General features: G+C 45.0%; 1 protein-coding gene across 2 annotated transcripts in view; it reads left to right on the plus strand.

Moving 5' to 3' along the window:
* The first annotated feature begins 215 nt into the window (after positions 1-215).
* The window catches only part of C8B (complement C8 beta chain), a 43,471-nt gene continuing 22,546 nt past the window's right edge, over positions 216-21,140 (plus strand). The window contains 6 exon segments of one of the 2 annotated variants that reach the window (NM_001046141.3): positions 216-374; positions 7,543-7,699; positions 10,598-10,739; positions 12,711-12,852; positions 16,015-16,147; positions 19,149-19,346. In NM_001046141.3, the coding sequence (NP_001039606.3) occupies positions 283-374; positions 7,543-7,699; positions 10,598-10,739; positions 12,711-12,852; positions 16,015-16,147; positions 19,149-19,346 (864 nt within the window). In that variant the 5' untranslated portion in view covers positions 216-282. 2 annotated transcript variants of the gene reach the window in all.

A 21,140-nucleotide genomic window follows, 5' to 3' on the forward strand; every position in this document is an offset into this window, starting at 1 on the left:
GATTTTCCAGACAAGAGTACTGGAGTGGGGTGCCATTGCTTTCTCCACCAGAATCCATTACACGTGAATAAAATCTAAGCTTTCCACCATTCTTGTTGGTGTCTGGAGTCCCAGATAAGTCTTCTGTCTGTGCAAAGTCTAGGTGTTTCTGGTCACTGGTGGCTTTCTGTTTACTTTGCCCAGCTGTTTACTCTCCGGAAACAGAAGCTGACGACAGAACTCCCTGGGTAGACTCTTCATGGAACCGGGAGCTGCAGTCAGACTTCCTGTCGCAGAGGGAAAATGAAGACCTCCAGGACATGGGCTTGGAGGGTACCGGTAGAGCTGTTTCTTCTCTGTGCTGCCCTGGGATCTTTCAGTGTGCCCAGCTCCAGGTAGGTGATAGTTCCAAATGACTTCCTTAATCAATAATATGATGGGGAATATAAAGCCATATCATGCTGACCCTCTCTCCTTGTCACATGCCTATTGAATAAGGAACATCTCCTGAAGCAATTTACATGCATCTGATTACACTATATCAACAACTCTTCAAATTATTGTGGAACCCAGCCACTGACTTCAACAAAAGTTCTCGTAGGAAACTGACGCGTTTAAAGGTATTTTATCACGCTAAGAAGAATAGGATCCTTGCTCTGTATTCTGAACAAAGCCTCAGCATACTTGCTTAAGCAAAAGGTCTGTTATATATGGAGGAAGAAAAGCCAACTTATAGCAATGATTTTAATGCAAGAGTGACCTACTCTACCTGTTCATCAGGCTAAATTTTTGCTCTCAAACCACCCTCCCCCCGACACACACACACAAACTCCAGATATTCAATCTTTTAGGATTATTTTTAATTGGGTGCAAAACAGGCTAAAGAAACTATCTGAGTTGAAAGCTCAAACTTAATCTGAGTGAAAGTTCAAGGCGGGATCCAGTGAAGGAAGCCTCAGTGATGTATCAGCTGGGGGATCGTCCTGGTGTGGGAGAAGCTGCTGCCCTTGCAGAGAGAGGCTGAAGCTGTCGTGTCCCAGGCTCCTTGTGAGCCGTTCCATCAGAGGAAGGACCGTTAACGTCATTTCTCTCACTCATCACATAAAGGCTATGCATGCACAGCCTCTCATGGGAGGAGCAGCTGGTGCCCATTGGACGGCCCCTGGTGTCAGCTCTGCTGAGCACTCAGCCCCTGCTGGGCACCACCCGAGACCAGGGCGGTGAGTTTTCACTGCCCATATTGGGCACTCAATGACTGTTAGCTATTACTATAGAAAGAACCTCAACTTGTTCCTGAGAAGAATGAAGCAGCCAAGGCCTTCCTTGTGTGTACTATGTGTCTATCAGGATCCAAGGAAATGTGTCTGGAATGGAGGGTTTAAAGGGGTTATAGCAACCCTACCCACATGTGGACCCCTGTGTGGGACCTCTCACAGGCTCTCAGGATGCTGAGATGAATAGGACACAAAGGGGTCATGTTCTCGTGGAGAAAATCAACATGGGAGCACATCTAGGTGTACTGTTGCGAGAGAGAGTACAGGAACAAGTGGAAAACCAGAGAAGAAGGGGTGATTGGCTTTACCGAAGACAGTGTGGAGAGGCTTCTAGAAGAGAGGACGGTTGAGCTGAATATTTCTGTAGGAATAGGTGTTTGCCAAATGGGAGAGGGTGAAGGGGTGATTGGCTTTTCCGAAGACAGTGTGGAGAGGCTTCTAGAAGAGTCGAGGGTTCAGCTGAATATTTCTGTAGGAGTAGGTGTTTGCCAAATGGGAGAGGGTGAAGAGCATTCCAGGAAGAAGCAGCAGCCTGGACAAGGGCGTGGAGATGAAAGAGCCTGGCTTGTTCCTGCAGCTGCACGTCCAGGCCAAGGTATAGTAACAGTGTTAGTCGCTCAGTCGTGTCCAATTCTTTGTGACTTCATGGACTGTAGCCCACCAGGCTCCTCTGTCCATAGGATTCTCCAGGCCAGAATACTGGAGTGGGTTGCCATGCCCTTCTCCAGGATATCTTCCCAACCCAGGGATTGAACTCAGGTCTCCCGTATTGCAGGCAGACTCTTTATCATTTGAGCTACTCAGGGAGCAAGCTAAAGTGAGGAGCTGCCAAATACAGGACCAAGGCAGAGTTGGCAGGAGTCAGATCCTGGAAAGAGCTCGGAGGGGGCACCAGTACTCTGGCTAAGGACCTTGAACTTTATCCTCAGTAGTGGGGAGCCATGGAAGGATTGACACAGTCAGACTTCCATATTAGGAAGTTCACTTGGATGTAGGACATGAAGGGGTAAGATGAGTGAAGCTGACAGGCTGGGAAACCTTGCTGAACCCTCCAGTGATGTCATGAGATGGCTGTTGTACCTATTCACACTATGCAGAGGAGCAAGTGGGTCCTCAGAAAGGAGAAGAGATTCATTCACATCTCATGAGTCTCAAACCCTTAGCTGAATCCAGATTTAGTGCATTGGCCTCGACCTGTGATTCCCATGGAGCAGTCTTGAACATGGCATATGTTTGAATCCCTTAGATGAAATGGAAGAATAGCCTTCAGTTCTGCTATAGAAAATGCTGAGACCTTCATATTAGCTAAGAAAGGCTACCAATTTTAGTTACTCTTCTAATCAAGTCAGATGAAATTCTCATTCCATCTTCATAAGACAGACCTGTGTTTATTTATTGCTGCTCTATGTAAGGCATTTAGATGTATTAGGTCTGATCCTCACAGCTATTTGAGGTAAGTGCTATCATTTACAGTTTACAGAGAAGGAAACTGAGGTTTGGAGAGAGAGTGCAACTATTTCAGGATTCCTCACTTAATATGTAACAAAATATGGATCCAAATCCATTTTTTTTTTCTGGTTCCAGAGCCCCTGTATTTTTCTGCCTCTTGCTAATACATTCTCCTTTCTCCACCTGCATTGTGGATCTGCCTTGCTGGACTCCAAGGCCATTTCTGTATCTCTGGACCACACATGTGTTGCCTTGAGATGTGGCTTTAAATTCCATGTCTACAACAGCAAATGACACAGAGAAGAGAAATGGAAAATCTGCCACCCAGAAGCTGCCCCTTCCAGCAAAGAGGAAGGATTTTATTTGCAAAGGAGATGCAGCTGCCTAACAAATTGTGTATGACAAGAAAGTTGTTGTGTCAGGGCATTTCTACAGAAAGCCAAAATATATTGACATACCCCATCTATATAAACTGATGGCTCGCAATTTACTGCTGACCTAATCCTGCCGTGCATGGTGGATCCATCTTTATTTTGATCAGAGACTCCTGTTAGAAAGACTAGGAGACAAGAACTGAGTGAAATATGTCCTCAGCATTCCACACACCTCGAGGAAAGGCAGGTTCATTCTTGTCAGACTTTACGTGGGGGATACATTCCAACACCTCGTAGAAGGGTGTTTGCTGTTGCATTTTTTGCAATTGCCAAACGATGAAAAACTGTAAATGTCCTTCAAAAAGAAAATGTTAAATGCCTGTCTTATGATGGAACATTTAGATAAAAGGAAGGAACAAGATATCTTTATGAGTCAACATATATGGGCCAGAAATGCAGTGTTTTTTAAATATTTATTTTTAAAATTTATTTGTTTGGCTGCACTGGGTCTGAGCTGTGGCCTATGGGATCTTCAGTCTTCACTGTGGCATGTAGAATCTTTTTGTCATGGGATGGTATATGGGATCTAGTTCCCTAATTGGGGATTGAACCTGGGCCCCTGCATTGGGAGCACAGGGCCTTAGCCACCGGGCCACCAGGGCAGTCCCTGGAAACACCATGCTGATTGACAAAAGCAGGTTATAGAATACTATGCCTCGTATGAGTGCAGCTCACAAAAGCAATGCTGTATCTTTTGTCTATATGTGTATATGTAAACATTTGAAAGACTGAAAGGATATATACCAAATTGATGACTGTAGTATCCTCTGAAGAATATGAGAGGAAAATGGATCTGGAGCTGGTGTCAACCACACATGTCAAATTTATAAGGTTATTTTTTATTAAAAAAAAAAAAAGACTTGAAGGAAGTATATCAAAATGTTAGCAATTGCCAATCCTGGGTTGTGAGTACCTGAGTATTTATTATTTGTTTTCTGTAGTTCTCTGGGCATGTTTAATTTTTCAACATTAAAGCATAAAGAGAATTTTGAATGACAGAGTCAAGTCCGTTGGTCAGAACACCCATCTGATTCATCTCTGTAAATTCATAGTGTGAAGGCACATGTTACAATAGCCATACACAGAGGTCCTGACTGCCCCTGTCTTCTGTTGGGTCCATGCTAGTCCCAGGAATTAAAGATGCAATTGAATGCTAGCCTCGCTTGCAGATGGCTTCCAAATCGTGCCAGTGGTAAAGAACCCACCTGCCAATGCAGGAGACTTAAGAGATGAGAGTTTGATCCCTGGGTCGGGAAGATCCCCTGGAGAAGGGCATGGCAACCCACTCCAGTATTCTTGCCTGGAGAATCCCATGGACAGAGGAGCCTGGTGGGCTACAGTCCATAGGGTCACAAAGAGTGGGACACAACTGAAGCGACTTAGCATGCACACACTTGCTTTCAGATTTGCATTTTGTAGTACTAATAAACCACACACATCTTATCCAGTGTAATTTACAAACAGACTATTCATTCAGCTGATTACCTCATTATATTGCCACCTCTGTAATGAAAATTGGGTGCAAAAATGAGAGATCTGGTGGTTATAACTACTTTTTACTAAGTTCCTTCTGTAAGTGATCATCTTGCCCATTAACAGGCTTTCAAATCTCAGAGAAGAAAGTAATTGTGACTCTTAATAGCATGTGTACACATTACTTATCTGCTCAGTCTCCACTGTGGGCCAAAATGGATGGATAGTTGCTAAAAACACAATGTAACGGTTTCTTAGTGAAAACAGGAAGAGGATACCTGCAGCGCTGTCAAATGCATACTTAAGGTGAAGCCAAATCACAGAGAGTATTGTTTTGTCAAACCTGGGAAAATTAGTAGATAAGAGCACAGTTCTAACCACCTCCCCCCACCCCCAACTGCTGTGCAAGTCCTGCCTCAAGTAACCATTTTAAAGAACCCACATGTGGTTTCCAGTAGTCTTTGACCTTTCATTAAACATTCAACTTTACGAGGCAATTGATTTTTGCTGGTCTCTGGGGTGGTCATGGAGATGGATTTCACTGTAGTTAATATTATTCTCTTTTTAGGACTTTTGCCAAGTGAGAATGTATTGTTAATGACCTTGTCTGAAGTGATGTGCTAGTGGAGATTATGTGATGCCTCTGCCTAAGGACTGAATCTTGGACAAGGAGATGAAGGAGGCCTTGCCTGGAGATGGAGGGGACTGGTAGAGGGAATGCTGGCCCTGTTCTTTCTGGGTAGTGTACGGAAATGAATGCAGCACAGAGACTAGAGGCAAGCAGAGCTCAGCTCGGACCCCCACGTGGCTCTTGACCATATCCCTCATCTGTCTAGGAGGTTGCTGCCTTCTAGCATTGCTGTCAGGATTAGATAAGATGGCAAGGGTGAAACATCTCATGCAGGACCTGACAAGTCCTGGATGCTCAACAAATCTTAATTCTCTTTCTTTTCTCCCTTTATGCCTTGAAAAGAAACACAAATTACAAAGAATTTTACACTGCTATACATTTTTTCAGATGGAAGAAAAACAGAAATTATAATATACCCATCGTATTACACATGGGGAAACTGGAGGCATAAACAGATTAAAGAACATGACCTTTCTTTGCCTGTTTTACTCAATGTCCCATGAGTGCCAGGGACTAAACAAAAAGTGTTACCTTATTTTCTAGACAGATTTCAGGTTTCATGTTGTTTGACTGCTCTGCAGGTGTAGCACCACCTACCTCTCCCATCCCCCACTCACCTCTATGTACTATCTTCACTCTAGCCTGGCAGACACTAGTCTCTCCAGGGCTTATTCTTGGCTGGTATCTCTCAGGAATATTTTTATCCTCTCCCGTGGCTTTTCGTGATCAGATCTGTATCTCTAGTGCAAATCTCTCTCCTGAGTTCCAGATCTACATAGGAACTATTTATTGAGTGACGCCACGGGCATCTGGAACTCAGCATGCCCCAACTCCATCTTCTGCAACAAATTCCTTTGCTTCTGGTTTCCCCACCCACCCAACCACACACCCAAACTAGAAACCAGCATCATCCTAAGCCCCTTTCTCTCTCTAATCCACATCCCATCTGGTTACCCATCACTCTGTCCATTCCCCCTGAAAAACATCTCATATGTCTGTCTCCCCCATTCTCTATCCCCTGGATGCCGGAGTGGTTCAGGCTCACATCACTCATTGGTACTATTGCTTGAGCCTCCTACCTGCTTTTCCTGCCTCTGGGCTTTCCCCACCTCCATCTAGCCTCCATACTGCAACCATGGTGATGTCCTAAAGCTCAACTCAGACCATCCATCCTGCATGCTTAAAAACCCTGCCTCCTTGGTAAAGTCTGGAAGAGCCAAGGAAGGATACATGTTTGTCTTCTCTTATCCTAAGACAAACTGTGGGTTCCAGAGCAGAAGCTGTGTCTTATATTTCTGTGTTCTCTTGAGCACAGTATCCTGAATATGATTTGTTCTCAGAAAAAGTTTCATAGACTCATAACATGAAAGAGTGACTTAAAAACCACCTAGTCCAAACTTCTCATTTTCTTTTTTTTTTTAATTTTATTTTATTTAACTTTACAATATTGCATTGGTTTTGCCATATATCAACATGAATCTGCCACAGGTATACATGTGTTCCCCATCCTGAACCCTCCACCCTCCTCCCTCCCCATACCATCCCTCTGGGTCGTCCCAGTGAACCAGCCCCAAGCATCCAGTATCGTGCATCGAACCTGGACTCAAACTTCTCATTTTCCAGGGGATAAAACAGAGGCCCTAAGATGGGAAGGGTACTGCTTGAGGTCATACATCTAGCTGTGGTTGTAATCCCTGTCTATCTCAAGCATTTTAGACCTTATAAAGTGTTTTTACATATACTTTCTTATTTAATCCTTCAAATAGCCTTATGAGGTATGTTCTCTCATTATATAGGTGAGAAAAGTGAAGTGCTCAGGGGCTGAAAAACCAGACCAAGATCACCCAGCTGCTGATGGATGATCTTCTGTTCAGAGTGCAATACTCTTTTGACTGTAGCTAGCCATAATCTGAGGCAATAACTGAGGGTTCCATAAATATTGCTGAATGAGTTAACTGATACTTGACTGATAAACTAATGTTCTGTCCTTAGTCCCTCAGTCATGTGTGACTCTCTGTGACCCCACGGACTGTATGTAGCCCGCCAAGCTCCTCTGTCCATGGAATTCTCCAGGCAAGAATACTGCAGTGGGTTGCCATGCCCTTCTCCAGGGGATCTTCCCAACCCAGAGATTGAACCCAGGTCTCCCGCATTGCAGGCAGATTCTTTACCACTGAGCCACCAGGGAAGCCAGCTTTGCATAAATGAGCAAATATATATTTATTGAATGGATGGATAGGCAGTGGAATGTAGACTTAATTACCTCCTGATACTTCACTCTCTTCTCTGTGATGACCTTTAGAGGTGAAAGGCCACCCTCTCTTGGGTCAAATGCAGTCAATGAGAGCCTTGCCAAGACGAGACAGACGCGGAGTGTGGATGTCACGCCGTTGCCTATTGATTGCGAGCTGTCCAGCTGGTCTTCCTGGACCACGTGTGATCCCTGTCAGAAGAAAAGGGTAGGTACCCAGACCTTGGGAGACCTCTAAGCTTCCAGGAGCCCTGTCCCTCAGCAAGATCAGTTAATGTACTGCTGACAGTAGCTGATCATAGTAGGAGTTTGATAAATGTTGGCTGATTTAATAAATGAATTTTATTCCTCTGAGCTTCCAAGGAGCAATCAGATCCTGCCTTTGATCCTTCAGGTTTGTTTTGAAGCATATCTGTCCTTTCTCCCATTAACAGCTTCCTAATTAGACTTCCTGCCTCCAGCCTTATTCTTTCAATCCATCTTTCATGCGGCAGCCAGGGGAGCCGTTGGAAATGAAAGTCTGGCTGGTCTGTCCCCTGCTTGAACATCCAAAGCTTATGCATGGCCCTTAGGATCAAGTCCAGACTCATGGTCTTCAAGGTCCCCACACCTTAGATAGACCTGGCCCACATCTTCACAGAACATCCCCCACACCAGCACACAGAATATATGTGTTTTTCTAACCATTTCATCCTCTGTTCTCAGGCTGAAATGTCCTTCCCACTTCCTTCACTGACTAACACCTACTCATGATTTGAAACTTTGCTAGGGGCCACCTCTTTTGAGAAGCCTTCCTTGAGTTCTCAGCACCCCTCGCTCTTAGCCAGACACTCCTTTATGAACTGCAACAGCTCCTTATTCCTGCTGTGTCCTAGCACTCCTCATTTTCTTTTATTTGCCTTTCCATTGAACTGCAAGTGCTTAAAAACTTCTTCAATTCTGTGTCTTTGGTGTATAGGCCAATGTTTAACATGTTTGAGGTGCTCTATAAATATGTGTTTGATCTCCTTACATTTCCTGAAATCTCTGTAAGGGAGGATAATTGTTACCCTTTCTGTTAGGCAGATAGATCAACAGAGACCCAGAGCAGGTGAGTGAATTCTTGGGTTCACTTAGTAGTAAAGACAGATCTTGAACTTGGGCCATCGGCTTCTTGTCTAGCCAGTTCAACCAATCAAAACACACCATCTCTGTGATATTTGTTCTTCGAGCTTTCTTGTCACAGGAAGGCTGATGCAGGATCCAGGCCTAAGAACAGCACATTTATCACAGAATAGAGAACGGTTCTCACTTTCCCCAGCTCCTCGGGAAACCAAAGCAGCCATGAGCTAAGACCCTAAAGAGGCTGTGGAATAGGCCCAGGACAATTACACACTTAATTGGATCAATGTGGAGAGCCAAGCAGATACATTCAGTTCCCAAAGTAGGCTTTATTGCTGACGTGATTAACATTGATCCAATTATTTGGATAATTGCTTCATCTGCACCATAAACCAGGAAGACCCAGTGTGAGCCAGCTATCCATCCACTCATCCAGTCAGAGCTCTACACTCAGACTTTGCTATGCATGTTCCCTCAGTTGGACATCATGTCTGCAGGGTCAGTGGCTGGGAGTTCATCATTTCTTTCAACAGGGATTGAGAGATGTCTTTCCTTTATCATCTCCACAGTCTTCAAACCCATTTTGTCTCTGGTGCCTGGTGCTAGTCTTCTAGTATCTTCTTTGCAGACCTTATCCCTGTCCTGCCAGCCTCTGTCTCCTAGGAAGAAAGATGCTCTAGAAATGCAAAGGAGCAGAGGTGGATGGTTGTCTATATTTCTTTTCTAGATTTCCGGATGCCATGCACATAATAACTGGGGCTGGTTAACATGTCAGTCTTCAGAGGGACTGCTAACAGGTCTCCTGCCTTTGGTAGCACCAAAATCTTGACTGCAGCTAGCATTTGGAAGTCACCCAAATCTGATAATTTCCTTCCCCTGCAGTGGCTTCTCTAGAAGTACTAAATCCAACCTTATTAGGGCCCAGGAGGGCCTGCCTTAGCTGTTCCTGGCTCCATGTCCATCCGTCTCTTCTCACTCTCCCTCTTTAACTCTTCTCTCCAGCCAGGATGGATTTCTTGTTTCCTGGAATAAGGCACGTACTCTCTAGCCTCTCAGGTTTGGCACAGCAATTCCCTCCATCCGGATCGCCCTTCTCTCCCCTCCTCATGCCAGCATTCCATGCTTGCCTGACGTGTCTCCTCACCCTTTGGGGCTCAGCTCTGATGTCGCTTCCCCGTCTCCTAAGTCTGCGCTGAGGACTTCCCTCTGTTTACGGAGCACTCTGTCCTGGCCCTATCACGGCTGCCCTCCCACTGTGTGTTCACTGCCTTGTGCTTACCATCATGACCACCACCAGCAGCTGTGACCTCCTTGAGGACAGTCCACAGGACATGGTTATGATCAAATACAAGCAAAGCATAAAAAGCACCCACGTTTTTCCAGCATTGTGTAGCTGAATCAATATTTTGGAAATCCAGTCAATATTTCTGGAATAAACAAACAGGAAAGTAGAGACAGAGAAATATTTACTGCTAAAATTATTAATAATTCAAAAGAAAAGTAAGCAGAAGAAATTGAATGCCTACTCTGTACCAGACAACAATGAGATTTCATATATAATTGAAACTACATAGCTGTACATAATTATCCCCATTTTACAGATTAGTAAGTTGAGATCACAGTGCTTAAGTAACTTACCCAGTATCACATAACTAGAAAGTAACAGAGTCAGTGGCTCCAAAGTGGATACTTCTGCATTTTAAGCTACTTAGTAAATGAGAATACTTGAATCAACCCATTGGATTAATCAAGCTGAAAGACTGAACTGGCCCCATCAATTCACTTACTACCTTTGACTTGAAAGTCCATGCTTTCCCCAAATTCAACAAACCTGTATTGATCACTGTGGTACAGAGACTGAAGATAAAGTCCCTGCCCTCAGAGAGTTCCCAGGCTATTTGAAATAGGTAAACAGCCAGTGGCAATATAGATCTTTAAGTGTGCCCTCCGCTCCCCATGTCCCTGAGGCTCTGGCTCTGTCTCACCTTGCTCCTCTCTGCTATAGTACAGACATGCCTACTTGATCCGGCCCTCTCAGTTCCATGGGGAACAATGCAACTTCTCCGACAAAGAAGTTGAAGACTGTGTTTCCAATAGACCATGCAGAAGTCAAGTGCGATGTGAAGGCTTTGTGTGTGCACAGACAGGTATAAAGGGACACAGGAGTGGGAGGGGATGGGTATCAAGTGAGGTGATGGCATGTGATGATGGGAGCACTGGCTATTGCCTAGTGCTCAAGATCAAAGTCATGTGTCAGGCCAGGAGGCCTCCTTGTCCTCCTTGACCTCTTTTTACACATGTTATTTCATAAAAACAACCCTACCATGTAGGTGTTAATATTACCCCTATTTTACTAATTGAGAAATTGAGATTCGAGAAGTTACTCACCCACAATCACTTAGGAGGTAAGTGGAGGAGATATAATTAGGAATTTGGAAATTCAAATTACATTCACTGACATTAAGGACACCAAAATTCTGTGTGCTGGAATCAGAAATCCTAAATCAAATTTTATTTTGACTTTGTAATTTAGAAGAAGTCATTTGAACCTTTCTTCATGTTGGCTGTCTACACAGAAAGTCAGAAGTGATGTTAACACCTTATAAGTTTGCTATAAGCATCAAGTACACAGTGGGTATAAGAGGTCCTTGCAGACCGTGAGCCCTGCTGGCTTTCTCAGAGGTTTGGGGCTAACTACAATGTAGCCACACTCTCTGCAATAGTTCAAAGGGGTGGTAGCATCATTTATCTCTGAAAACTTTGGTGAGATAGTCCCTGCATTTCTGTATCACCAAGTTTAGCATAACCCTTAATGCATGAGATAGTCTTTGAAACATTTTTGATTCAAAGAAGGAAGGAAAAAACGAAGGACTGATGGATGGGCAGACAGAGGGAAGGAAGGAAGGAGCAAACAAATGAATTATCATGAGCTGCAGAACTCAGTAAACACTTTCTTTTCAATTAATTCCTTTAACTAATTCAGGCAAACCTGACTCTTTTTCTCAAAGGCTGCAGCAAAAATGAGAGTATTTTGACCCAGATTACCTAGACGCAAGTTACAACTCTCTACATTTGCCACAACTTTGTGAACTGTGCTTTAGTATCTTTTCAGAAAGAACTAGGGATTCTTAGAGCAATTTCTAGGCATTATTGCAAACGTAGAGCTCCATCCAGTAAATCTGAAAGATGTTTACATATATCCATGGACTCATTATGACTGGTGTTCCATGATTCTGACCAAAGCCAATTATGGTTATTCAGGCCAGCTTTAGTTTAAATGCCTTGTAACAAACATTTGAAGACCAGATTGTTACTCTTCTGCCTTTAATACCCAAAGAACATTGGTTTAAAATGAACAGACTTGCTTAAGTAAAAATGGCCACCTGTTTTATGGGCTTTACTCCCAAAAGATATGCAAATAAGAAAGGAAGTCAAGTCAATGGGGAAAAGAGTTTCAAGGAAGTGGAGGAGCCTCAAATAACTTTAAATATATAGTCTAAATATTTTTAATGTCTACTAGTCTGAGTGGCTCTGATGTTGAAGGCAGTGCTGTTTAATGTGGTGAGTTTGTGATAAGAAAGCTATAGGTTCCAATCCTCCTGCCAGTTCTTACCAGCAGTATGCATTTAGACCATCAAAGCACTAATAATAGTAATAACACATACCCAGCTCTTACCATGAGTCGGTACTGTTGCATTTATTTGTCTGAATCCCCAGTGACCTTTGGGGGTAGGTATGATGGCGTCTCTACTTTACAGATGAATACATTGAGACAGGGAGTCGGGAAACACACGGAAGGTGCCACAGCAGGTACTGTTGCAGGGCCCTCTGAACCCACCTCCTCTCTCCAGTCCCAAGCAGAGGAGTCCAGCCTTCCTTCTGGTCTGCCTAGCAAACCTGCCCTCAAGAGCGTTCAGAAACACAACACTGGCTTCTGACGGGGAATAAACAGTGAATTCCATGACCACTCAACCCCAGTACACGAGGACTAATGCAAACAGAGCATTAAAGTTGCAGCCAAGAATTTGGGTCACGGTGGGTCTGAAGCCATGTGAACCACCACCCCCCCTGACCCTTCCTGGCCTTGACCTGTGGGTAACCCCATTTCTCCTTCCCAGGGAGGTGCATAAACCGAAGACTTCTTTGCAATGGGGACAATGACTGTGGAGACCAGTCAGATGAGGCGAACTGTAGAAAGACTTATAAAAAATGTCAGCAGGAAATGGAGCAATACTGGGCCATTGGCAGCCTGGCCAGTGGGTAAGTTACCTTTTTCTGTTGTGGAGTGGGGAGAACATACAAGTAAATGTGATCTGGAGAAGAGAGAGGGAGGGAACGGTAGACAGAGTGGCTCCTCTGTTCCCTTCTGGAAAAGGCTGGTGTGTTAGCAGACGCTCGCAGCTGCTTCCTGACGACAGACCTGGGGGCTCTGGGAGCACGTGCCATGGCCAGATGGACCAGATGTGACTGCAGGGAGGGAGCACTGAGGAGAGAGCTGTGGGGGGGGGGGGGGGTGGTGCATGGCAGCTCCACACGAGGGCTGGGGGAAGAGTTATTTGATGCCTGCTCTGTGACCATGTCAGGTACTTTCTAAGCATTACCTTTGAATGCTATTGACAACTGCCAGGGAGCTTTATCTGTTTCTCTGTCCCGAGGCCTCAGCAAGAGAGGCCGGCGCAGAGCAGAGGCCACCAAGTAACTGGTCAGTGCAGGAGTGCATTTCCAGCGTGGCTCTGCCGGCAGCCTGTGTGCAGTTAGTCTGGGGGCTCTCAGTTTGTTAAATCCTCCGGGGAGGTGAGGGATCAAAAGGGGCTGACTGGCCTGGCACTCAGCCTCCTTTCCTGCTGTGCTGTGCAGCCTCTCAGCCTCTAGGGGAAAAGTCAGGGCCTCTCCTCACAAATCAGCATATGTGACGCAGTGTGGGAAGCAGAGAGGCCCTGGATGGCATTCTCCTCCTTCCTAAGCAAACATCAGGTCTCCATCCTGAAAGGTTGCTGTTAGAGACACAGCCTCCTCATGTGGGGAAGACCTCCTCCCAGGACCGCCTTAGACACTAGTGATGATAAGCCCCATCTCCTTGATGAGGACACTGAGGTCTGGGAAGTTAGAGCTCCTGGGGGGTCACAGGTCAATGAGGGTGGCCGTGGACAGACAGAGCCAGCAGCAGAAGGAGCTGGACCCTGCAAGAGGGGCAGAGGGATGGCTTTCGTGCTTTAGTTTTGTCATTCGTAGACAGAAGTCAGTCACACCCTTCTTTTCAGGTCTGTGAGGGATAAATAAGCTAATGCCGTGGTAATAAGCTAACACATGAGAGGCAAAATATGTGGTGGGAAGAAAGCAGACTCTGCTCTTGACTAGACTTAGACGCTCAGACTTTGAGTCCTGGCCCCACCAGCTGCTGGGCAGGTCAGTTGCCCTCTCTGTGTCTTACTTTCTTCATCTGTTAAATGAGTATAGTAATAATACCTATGGATTCATTGAACCAACATGTGCAATTGATTATTATGGTATTAAAGAAAATAAATGAATATACATTATTATGCTACATGAAACCCTATTGCAGGAAAGACAGCCTGAAATGATTCTGGCAGGAGCAGAGCAGACCAATAGGCAGAAGCTGAAAGGAGACAGAACTCCTTTTAACAAAAGAAACAGAGCTGTCAGTCATAGTCAAAGCAGGTCAGGAAATGGAGGCTTGCCTTAGGAGGTGGTGAGAAATAATAATGTTGAGGTAGAGATGAGGTTTTCATCCTTTCTAAATGGACATAATGACATCTACTACCCAGGGCTTTAGGGACACTACATAAGGTGATGTCCTGAGCCATCCGTGACTGTGCCTGTTTCCAGTTAGAAACTCAGTAAATGGAATTAATTTAGTGTCTTGTGATAGGAGGCATACAGAAATTAAAAGGAAAACCACCATATCTAAGGAGCACAGAATCTTGGGGAGATGCTGCTGCTGCTGCTGCTGCTACTAAGTCGCTTCAGTCGTGTCCGACTCTGTGCGACCCCAGAGATGGCAGCCCACCAGGCTCCTCCATCCATGGGATTTTCCAGGCAAGAGTACTGGAGTGGGGTGCCATTGCCTTCTCCAATGCATGAAAGTGAAAAGTGAAAGTGAAGTCTCTCAGTCGTGTCCGACTCTAGCGACCCCATGGACTGCAGCCCACCAGGCTCCTCCGTCCATGAGATTTTCCAGACAAGAGTACTGGAGTGGGGTGCCATTGCCTTCTCCGCTTGGGGAGATGACAGGTAAATAATAATAAGTCTTTATCCCAGAACAAGCCATGTTCTAAGCACTTAGTAAATATGGATACATGTAATCCTCACAGGCACTCCAAGAGATAGGGTTTTCTTTGTTCTCATTTTATAGATAAGGAGACCTAGGTACAGAGGCTAACTGGTATGCCTGAGGTTACATAACTTGTGAATGCCAGCACATTGGCTCATCACCTCCCATGTAGACCATTCTTGTAAGGTAACTACAGTAGTTGCAGAACAATAAATGCATGAATGGGGCAAGCATGGGATCTAGTAAGGGCCTCTAATGCAGCTTAGTACAGTTCAGTTCAGTTCAGTTCAGTCGCTCGATCATGTCCGACTCTTTGTGACCCCGTGAATCACAGCATGCCAGGACTCCCTGTCCATCACCAACTCCCAGAGTTCACTCAAACTCGTGTCCATCGAGTCGGTGGTGCCATCCAGCCATCTCATCCTGTCGTCCCCTTCTCCTCCTACCCCAACCCCTCCGAGCATCAGGGTCTTTTCCAGTGAGTCAACTCTTCGCATGAGGTGGCCAAAACTGATGCTGAGTTTCAGCTTCAGCATCAGTCCTTCCAATGAACACCCAGGACTGATCTCCTTTAGGATGGACTGGTTGGATCTCCTTGCAGCTTAGTACAACAAAAGAACTTAGTCTAGAAAGATAAGTAAGAGATAAAGGAGTGAGTATGGCTTCCCTGGTGGCTCAGCGGTAAAGAATCCTCCTGCCAATGCAGGGAGAATCAGGTTCGATCCCTGGGTCAGGAAGATCTCCTGGAGGAGGGCATGGCAACCCACTCCAGTATTCTTGCCCAATAAATCCTGTGGTCAGAGGAGCCTGGTGGTCTACAGTCCATGGGGTCACAAAGAGTTGGACACAACTGAGCAACTAAGCAAGCGATGAGTGGCTAGGAAGGGTATTTAGGCATAGGGAACAGCCCTTACCAAGAAGAGAAAGAGCAAAACAGACTGGAGAGAGAACATCTCCATGTAGTAGGGGACAGGCTTTGTGGTTGTGGCTGGGAGTGGCAGGGGATAAAGCCTCAACAGATACTGAGGACCATGTGTGCTGTGCCCAGGAATTTGGGTGTCCTTTAGTAGGTCCACCAGTTGGGATTATATACTCACCTCACCCCCTTTTCTGCCTCTTCTTCCCTGCAGGATTAATTTGTTCACAAACAACTTGGAGGGCCCAGTTCTAGATCATAGGTATTATGCCGGTCTGTGCTCCCCGCATTACATACTCAACACGAGGTTTCGGAAGCCATACAACGTGGAAAACTTCATTCCACAGGTATGTGCCAGCCAGGGCCATGGCAAGGACACTGGCAGAGGGGCCAGAAGCTGGGGTCTGGACCAGGTCAGCAGCCCCCTGCTGGGCCAGCTCAGATGCTTCGCCTTTTCTCTCTGAGCTTCAGTTCTTCGTATGTAAAATGGGTGGTTGCTTCCTCCAGACACAGCGGTGAGGCCAACCTACGCTGTATAGTAGAGGCAGTGCAGATATGTAGTAGCATAATTATACCAACGACAATAACAAAAACTGCCATAAAGAGACAAGCACAGCTTAGGATTTAGAGTCTCATAGATGTCTTTGCAACTTACCATCTATATACTCTAAGCCTCCATTTTCCTATCTTTAAATTGGGATTTTAAAGGTTCTGCCTGCACAGAGGGGATAAGTGAGTGTAAATGCTTAGCACACACACAATACCTGGTTTAATTGTGAGTCTCAGGAAGTGCTTTTTTTTTTTTTAATGAAAAAAGGTTCTTTTTGCCTTCTTATTTATAACTGATAGCTTCAGTTTCACATTTGGATCAAAAGCAAATGCAGACACTGTAGGTCCTTTATTTTGCCTTTGAAAAATTTCATAGACTTTCATATACAAACATGGGTATCACAGCTGGGACTTGCCAGCTAGACTTCCAGAGTTCATCCAGACATTTTGTGTGTGTATGTGTGTGTGTGTGTGTGTGTGTGTGTATGTATGTGTGTGTTAGTCGCTCAGTTATGTCCCACTCTTTTTCGACCCCATGAACTGTAGCCTACCAGGCTCCTCTGTCCATGGAATTCTCCAGGCAAGAATACTGGAATGGGTTGCCATTCCCTTCTTCAGGGGAACTTCTGACCCAGGGATTGAACCTGAGTCTCCTGCATTGCAGGTGGATCCTTTACCATCTGAGCCACCAGGGAAGCCCCAAAGAATTACATCAGTGGGGTAGGAAGTGACCCAAGCAACTTAACCTCATGACTGGAATCACTGGTCAGTCAATGATTTGAATGAATGTAGTCAGTTGAGTGGCAAAGATGTAAATGTCCCAGATGCCCGGTGATACTAGAGACATCACGATAGTCATGCAAGAATCCTAGCAACCAGAGACAGCCAGACAACAGGAATCAACTTCTGTTATTATCAAATCCTTGCCTATTAGAACCAGGCATTGTTCTAAGCATTTCTGTAAGTTATAAAATGTTCTACCAAGATAAGCCTGTGTTATTAACACAGACTTAAAAGCAATCTCACAGGGAGTGGGGTTCAGAGTAGACTATGTCACTGCATAATGCACACGTAAGGCAGAGGGGGAAGATCTGGGTGTACCCCAGGACCCCGGTGTACTTTAGGCTAAATTCTTGCTCTGTTCTTGACCTGTTTCCTCATGTGTAAAATGAGAGGACAGGACTGGATGACCAGGTTGGTAGTTTTCACGTCTAAAATTGTGCAGTCCTAGGATTTCCCTGGTGGTCCAATGGCTAAGACTTGCGTTTCCAATGTAGGAGGCCTGGGTTCAATCCCTGGTCAGGGAACTAGACCCCATAAGCTGCAACTGAGACCTGCTGCAGCCAAATACATACATAAATACATCAACAAAAATTTTAAAATAAGATAAAATAAAATGGCATAGTCCTGAATGTTAAGCTGCTACCTCTCCTTTCTCTTCCTTCCTGGTCCCCTCCACACCCCCATACAGTTACTGGCTAAAAATTACAAAATGAGTCTTGGGATAAATACACCCTCTCCCGTGTTGACCAGCACCATCCCTCTGACCTCCACTTTTTTTTTTTTGGTATCTCTATTTTTTTTTAAATATAAATTTATTTATTTTAATTGAAGGTTAATTACCATATTGTAGTGGTTTTGCCATACATGGCCTCCACTTTCAAAGGAGAATCTCAGAGCAGACGTTTCTCTCCTGGTAACCCAGGCTGGCTATGTAGCTCGGAGTCTCCTCTCTCTGTAGCTGTGTTTGGAGCACGTGGCAGGCACTGTGCAGTGTTTTACCCATACAGACTCAACCTCAGAACAAGCCCGCTGGCAGGAACTGTTACTGTTTCCATTTTATACAGGAAGAAACTGAGGCACAGAGAGGTGAAGCCCAATGTCCAGGGTTACCCAGTGAGAAAATGGTGCACTCCGCCTTAGGGCTCTCACTCCAGACCATGTTTGGAATCACGTCTGCTTTTCTTCCTCAGAAGCTGAGCTGTTATGGGGGACTGCAAGCCTCCAGAAGCCAGTGGATGGGGATGGAGACACTTTGGGGCTGGTCACTTGGGGGCCACCGAGGCAGCGCCCTAGATACTTCCCTGTGCACAGCACCACGAGCACCAATTTTTGAGCAAACAGCTCCTCTAAGTTCGCAAAGGCTTTTTGCTGTTCTGTCCCTGCATCTGCCCACCCCCATACCCCATCCCAAGACCTTTCACCAGCCCCTCACGAGCTGCCACTGAGCTCCTCGTCTGCACGGGTTTGCCTCTCTGACCCCAAATCCATCCCTTCCAACCCAACTGCTGTTCTGTCCTGTCATGAGTTTCCTGGTGCTCAGCCACTGCCTCTGTTGGCTTTTTGGCAAGTCATCCCAGAGCCCCAGAATCTGGATGCCAGCCCACTTTCTCACTCTCTCATGGACGCTGTCTTCTCCTCTCTCTTGTTTCTTCTGGTACAACCACACTCGCATTTTCAGCCCCCTGCAGTTTCTGGCCCCACCCTGCCCTCTCGTACCTTCACGTTTCTGCCTGCACCCAAGTCCACAGCCTAGAATGTTCTCCTGCATTTCTGCCCATCAAAACCCAAATCAAGCACCCACCTCTGAGTGTCTGCTCACCGTGTTGGGCTCATCTGTTTCTCCTGCTGGATCAAGAGCCCTGGGAGTGGAGGTGTGGGTGCCTCTGAGATTTTTGCATCCAATGTACTTAGTTTAATACCTGCAACATAGTAAGAGTACAGTGTGTGTCGGTTGATTTGAATTGAACTGATGTGAGTCAAATGACATATGGAACATTTGTTTTTTTCTTCCTTCAGACCCGAGGCAAATATGACTTTACGTTGACAGAATATGAATCGTACTCAGATTTCGAACATAACGTCACAGGGACGGCAATTAGCAGGTCTAGTTTCAGCTTGGGTTTCAAAATTGCTGGAATATTTGAACTTGGCTACAGCAGCATGAGTAATATTGGCCAACATTTTATTAGCAGGATCAGACGATTCTCTCATACGGTAGGTACCCTTTGCTTGCTTTTCCATTCCTATGTATTCATTTGAATTTTCATATCCACGGATGTCTGTATACCGTGTTGCTATTAGTCCTGACAACCAATTATATTTGTTACATTGAAAAGCTTTTCACAAAAAATACCTTGGTCTTACATTAACTTTACTTTTCAGAAAGATCAGCCAGTGGTGGCCGTCTATAATTATTTACTCTACTTTTTTAGTATGGCGTTGTTTCTTTTTAAATTGTTTTAGTTTTATTGGAGTATAGTTGATGTACAGTGTTATTTTTTCAGTTTTAATATTTTTATTGAAGTATAGTTGATGCACAGTGTGCTTTCTGTTGCAGCCAAGTGATTCAGATATACATATATATACACATTCTTTTCCATTGTGGTTTATCATAGGATAGCGAATATAGCTCTCTGTGTACTCTCATTTTCTTTTCTTATTTTTTTTTTGTACTCTTATTTACTAATAAGCTTTTCACTTGGTTTTTATTAAACTAAGGAGCATAGTTTTGCCAAAACTAAATTATTTCTGGAGACTTTTCGACTCCCAGCAACTTGACTTCTATTCTAAACCTTCAGCTGAAATTCCTTTCCAGAATGTTATCCAAGACCTCATCTCCAGCTTCTTGGAGCTGTTGATGGAGTCACATTCCTGTTTCTCATGGTTGCTTTCTGCTCCTTATCAGTTAGTTTTCTTCCTGGTTTCTAACAGCCCCACTTGTTCTCTATTTAATTTTTGGTCATCTTTTCTTCTTCCTCTATAGCCAGCCACCCTAAGTGTCCTTTTCTACTCACCCTGCTCCTCTGCCAGGGCAAGCATGAGCCTTTGCCACCACTTCTGCCCTTTCTGGGAAGCTCAGACCTGCACCACCCTCTCTTCTGGGTATCGTTACCCAGATGCCTTGTGGACACTCCAAAGCAAGTTCCTCTTCCCAAGCTCTCTATGTTAAATAGCATTCTTTTCCTTCTGCCTTTCGAGGCTAAGAATATCTGAGTCATATTTGGTTCTGTTTTCTCTTTATTCCCACATGTGGCTTGTGGCTTGTGCTAAATCACTTCAGTGGTGTCTGACTCTTTGTGATCCTATGAACTGTAGCCAGCCAGCCTCCTCTGTCCATGGGATTCTCCAGGCAAGAATGTTAGGGTGGATTGCCATACCCTCCACCAGGGGATCTTTCTGATCCAGGGACTGAACCCATGTCTCTCTGTCTCCTGCGTTGACAGGCAGGTTCTTTACCATTAGTGCCACCTGGGAAGCCCACCTCTGTTGGCCACCAGATCCTTCACTCATCAATATTTCTTCATTTTTTTACTGAAGTCTAGTTGATTTACAATGTTGTATTAATTTCTGCTCTACAAAAAAGTGGTTCAGTCCTAGGTTCAGTCCTAATACATATATATATTAAATTTCACATATAAGTGATATTATATGGTACTTGCCTTTCTCTGTTTGACTTACTTCACTTAGTATGATAGTCTCTAGGTTCAGCCGTGTTGTTACAAATGGCATTATTTTGTTCTCTTTCTGGCTGAGCAGCATTCCACTGTATATGTGCCACGTCTTCTCTGTCCATTTATCTGTTGATGGACATTAGGTTGTTTCCATGTCTCGGTGGTGGTGGTTTAGTCGCTAAGTCATGTCAGACACTCTTGTAACCCTATGGACTGTAGCCCACCAGACTCCTCTGTCCATGGGATTTCCCAAGCAAGAATACTAGAGTGGGTTGCCATTTCCTTCTCCAGGGGATCATTTGGACCCAGGAATCAAACCCGGGTCTTCTGCATTGCA

This window comes from Bos taurus, chromosome 3 (genome assembly GCF_002263795.3).
Source record: "Bos taurus isolate L1 Dominette 01449 registration number 42190680 breed Hereford chromosome 3, ARS-UCD2.0, whole genome shotgun sequence".
Lineage (NCBI taxonomy): Eukaryota > Metazoa > Chordata > Mammalia > Artiodactyla > Bovidae > Bos > Bos taurus.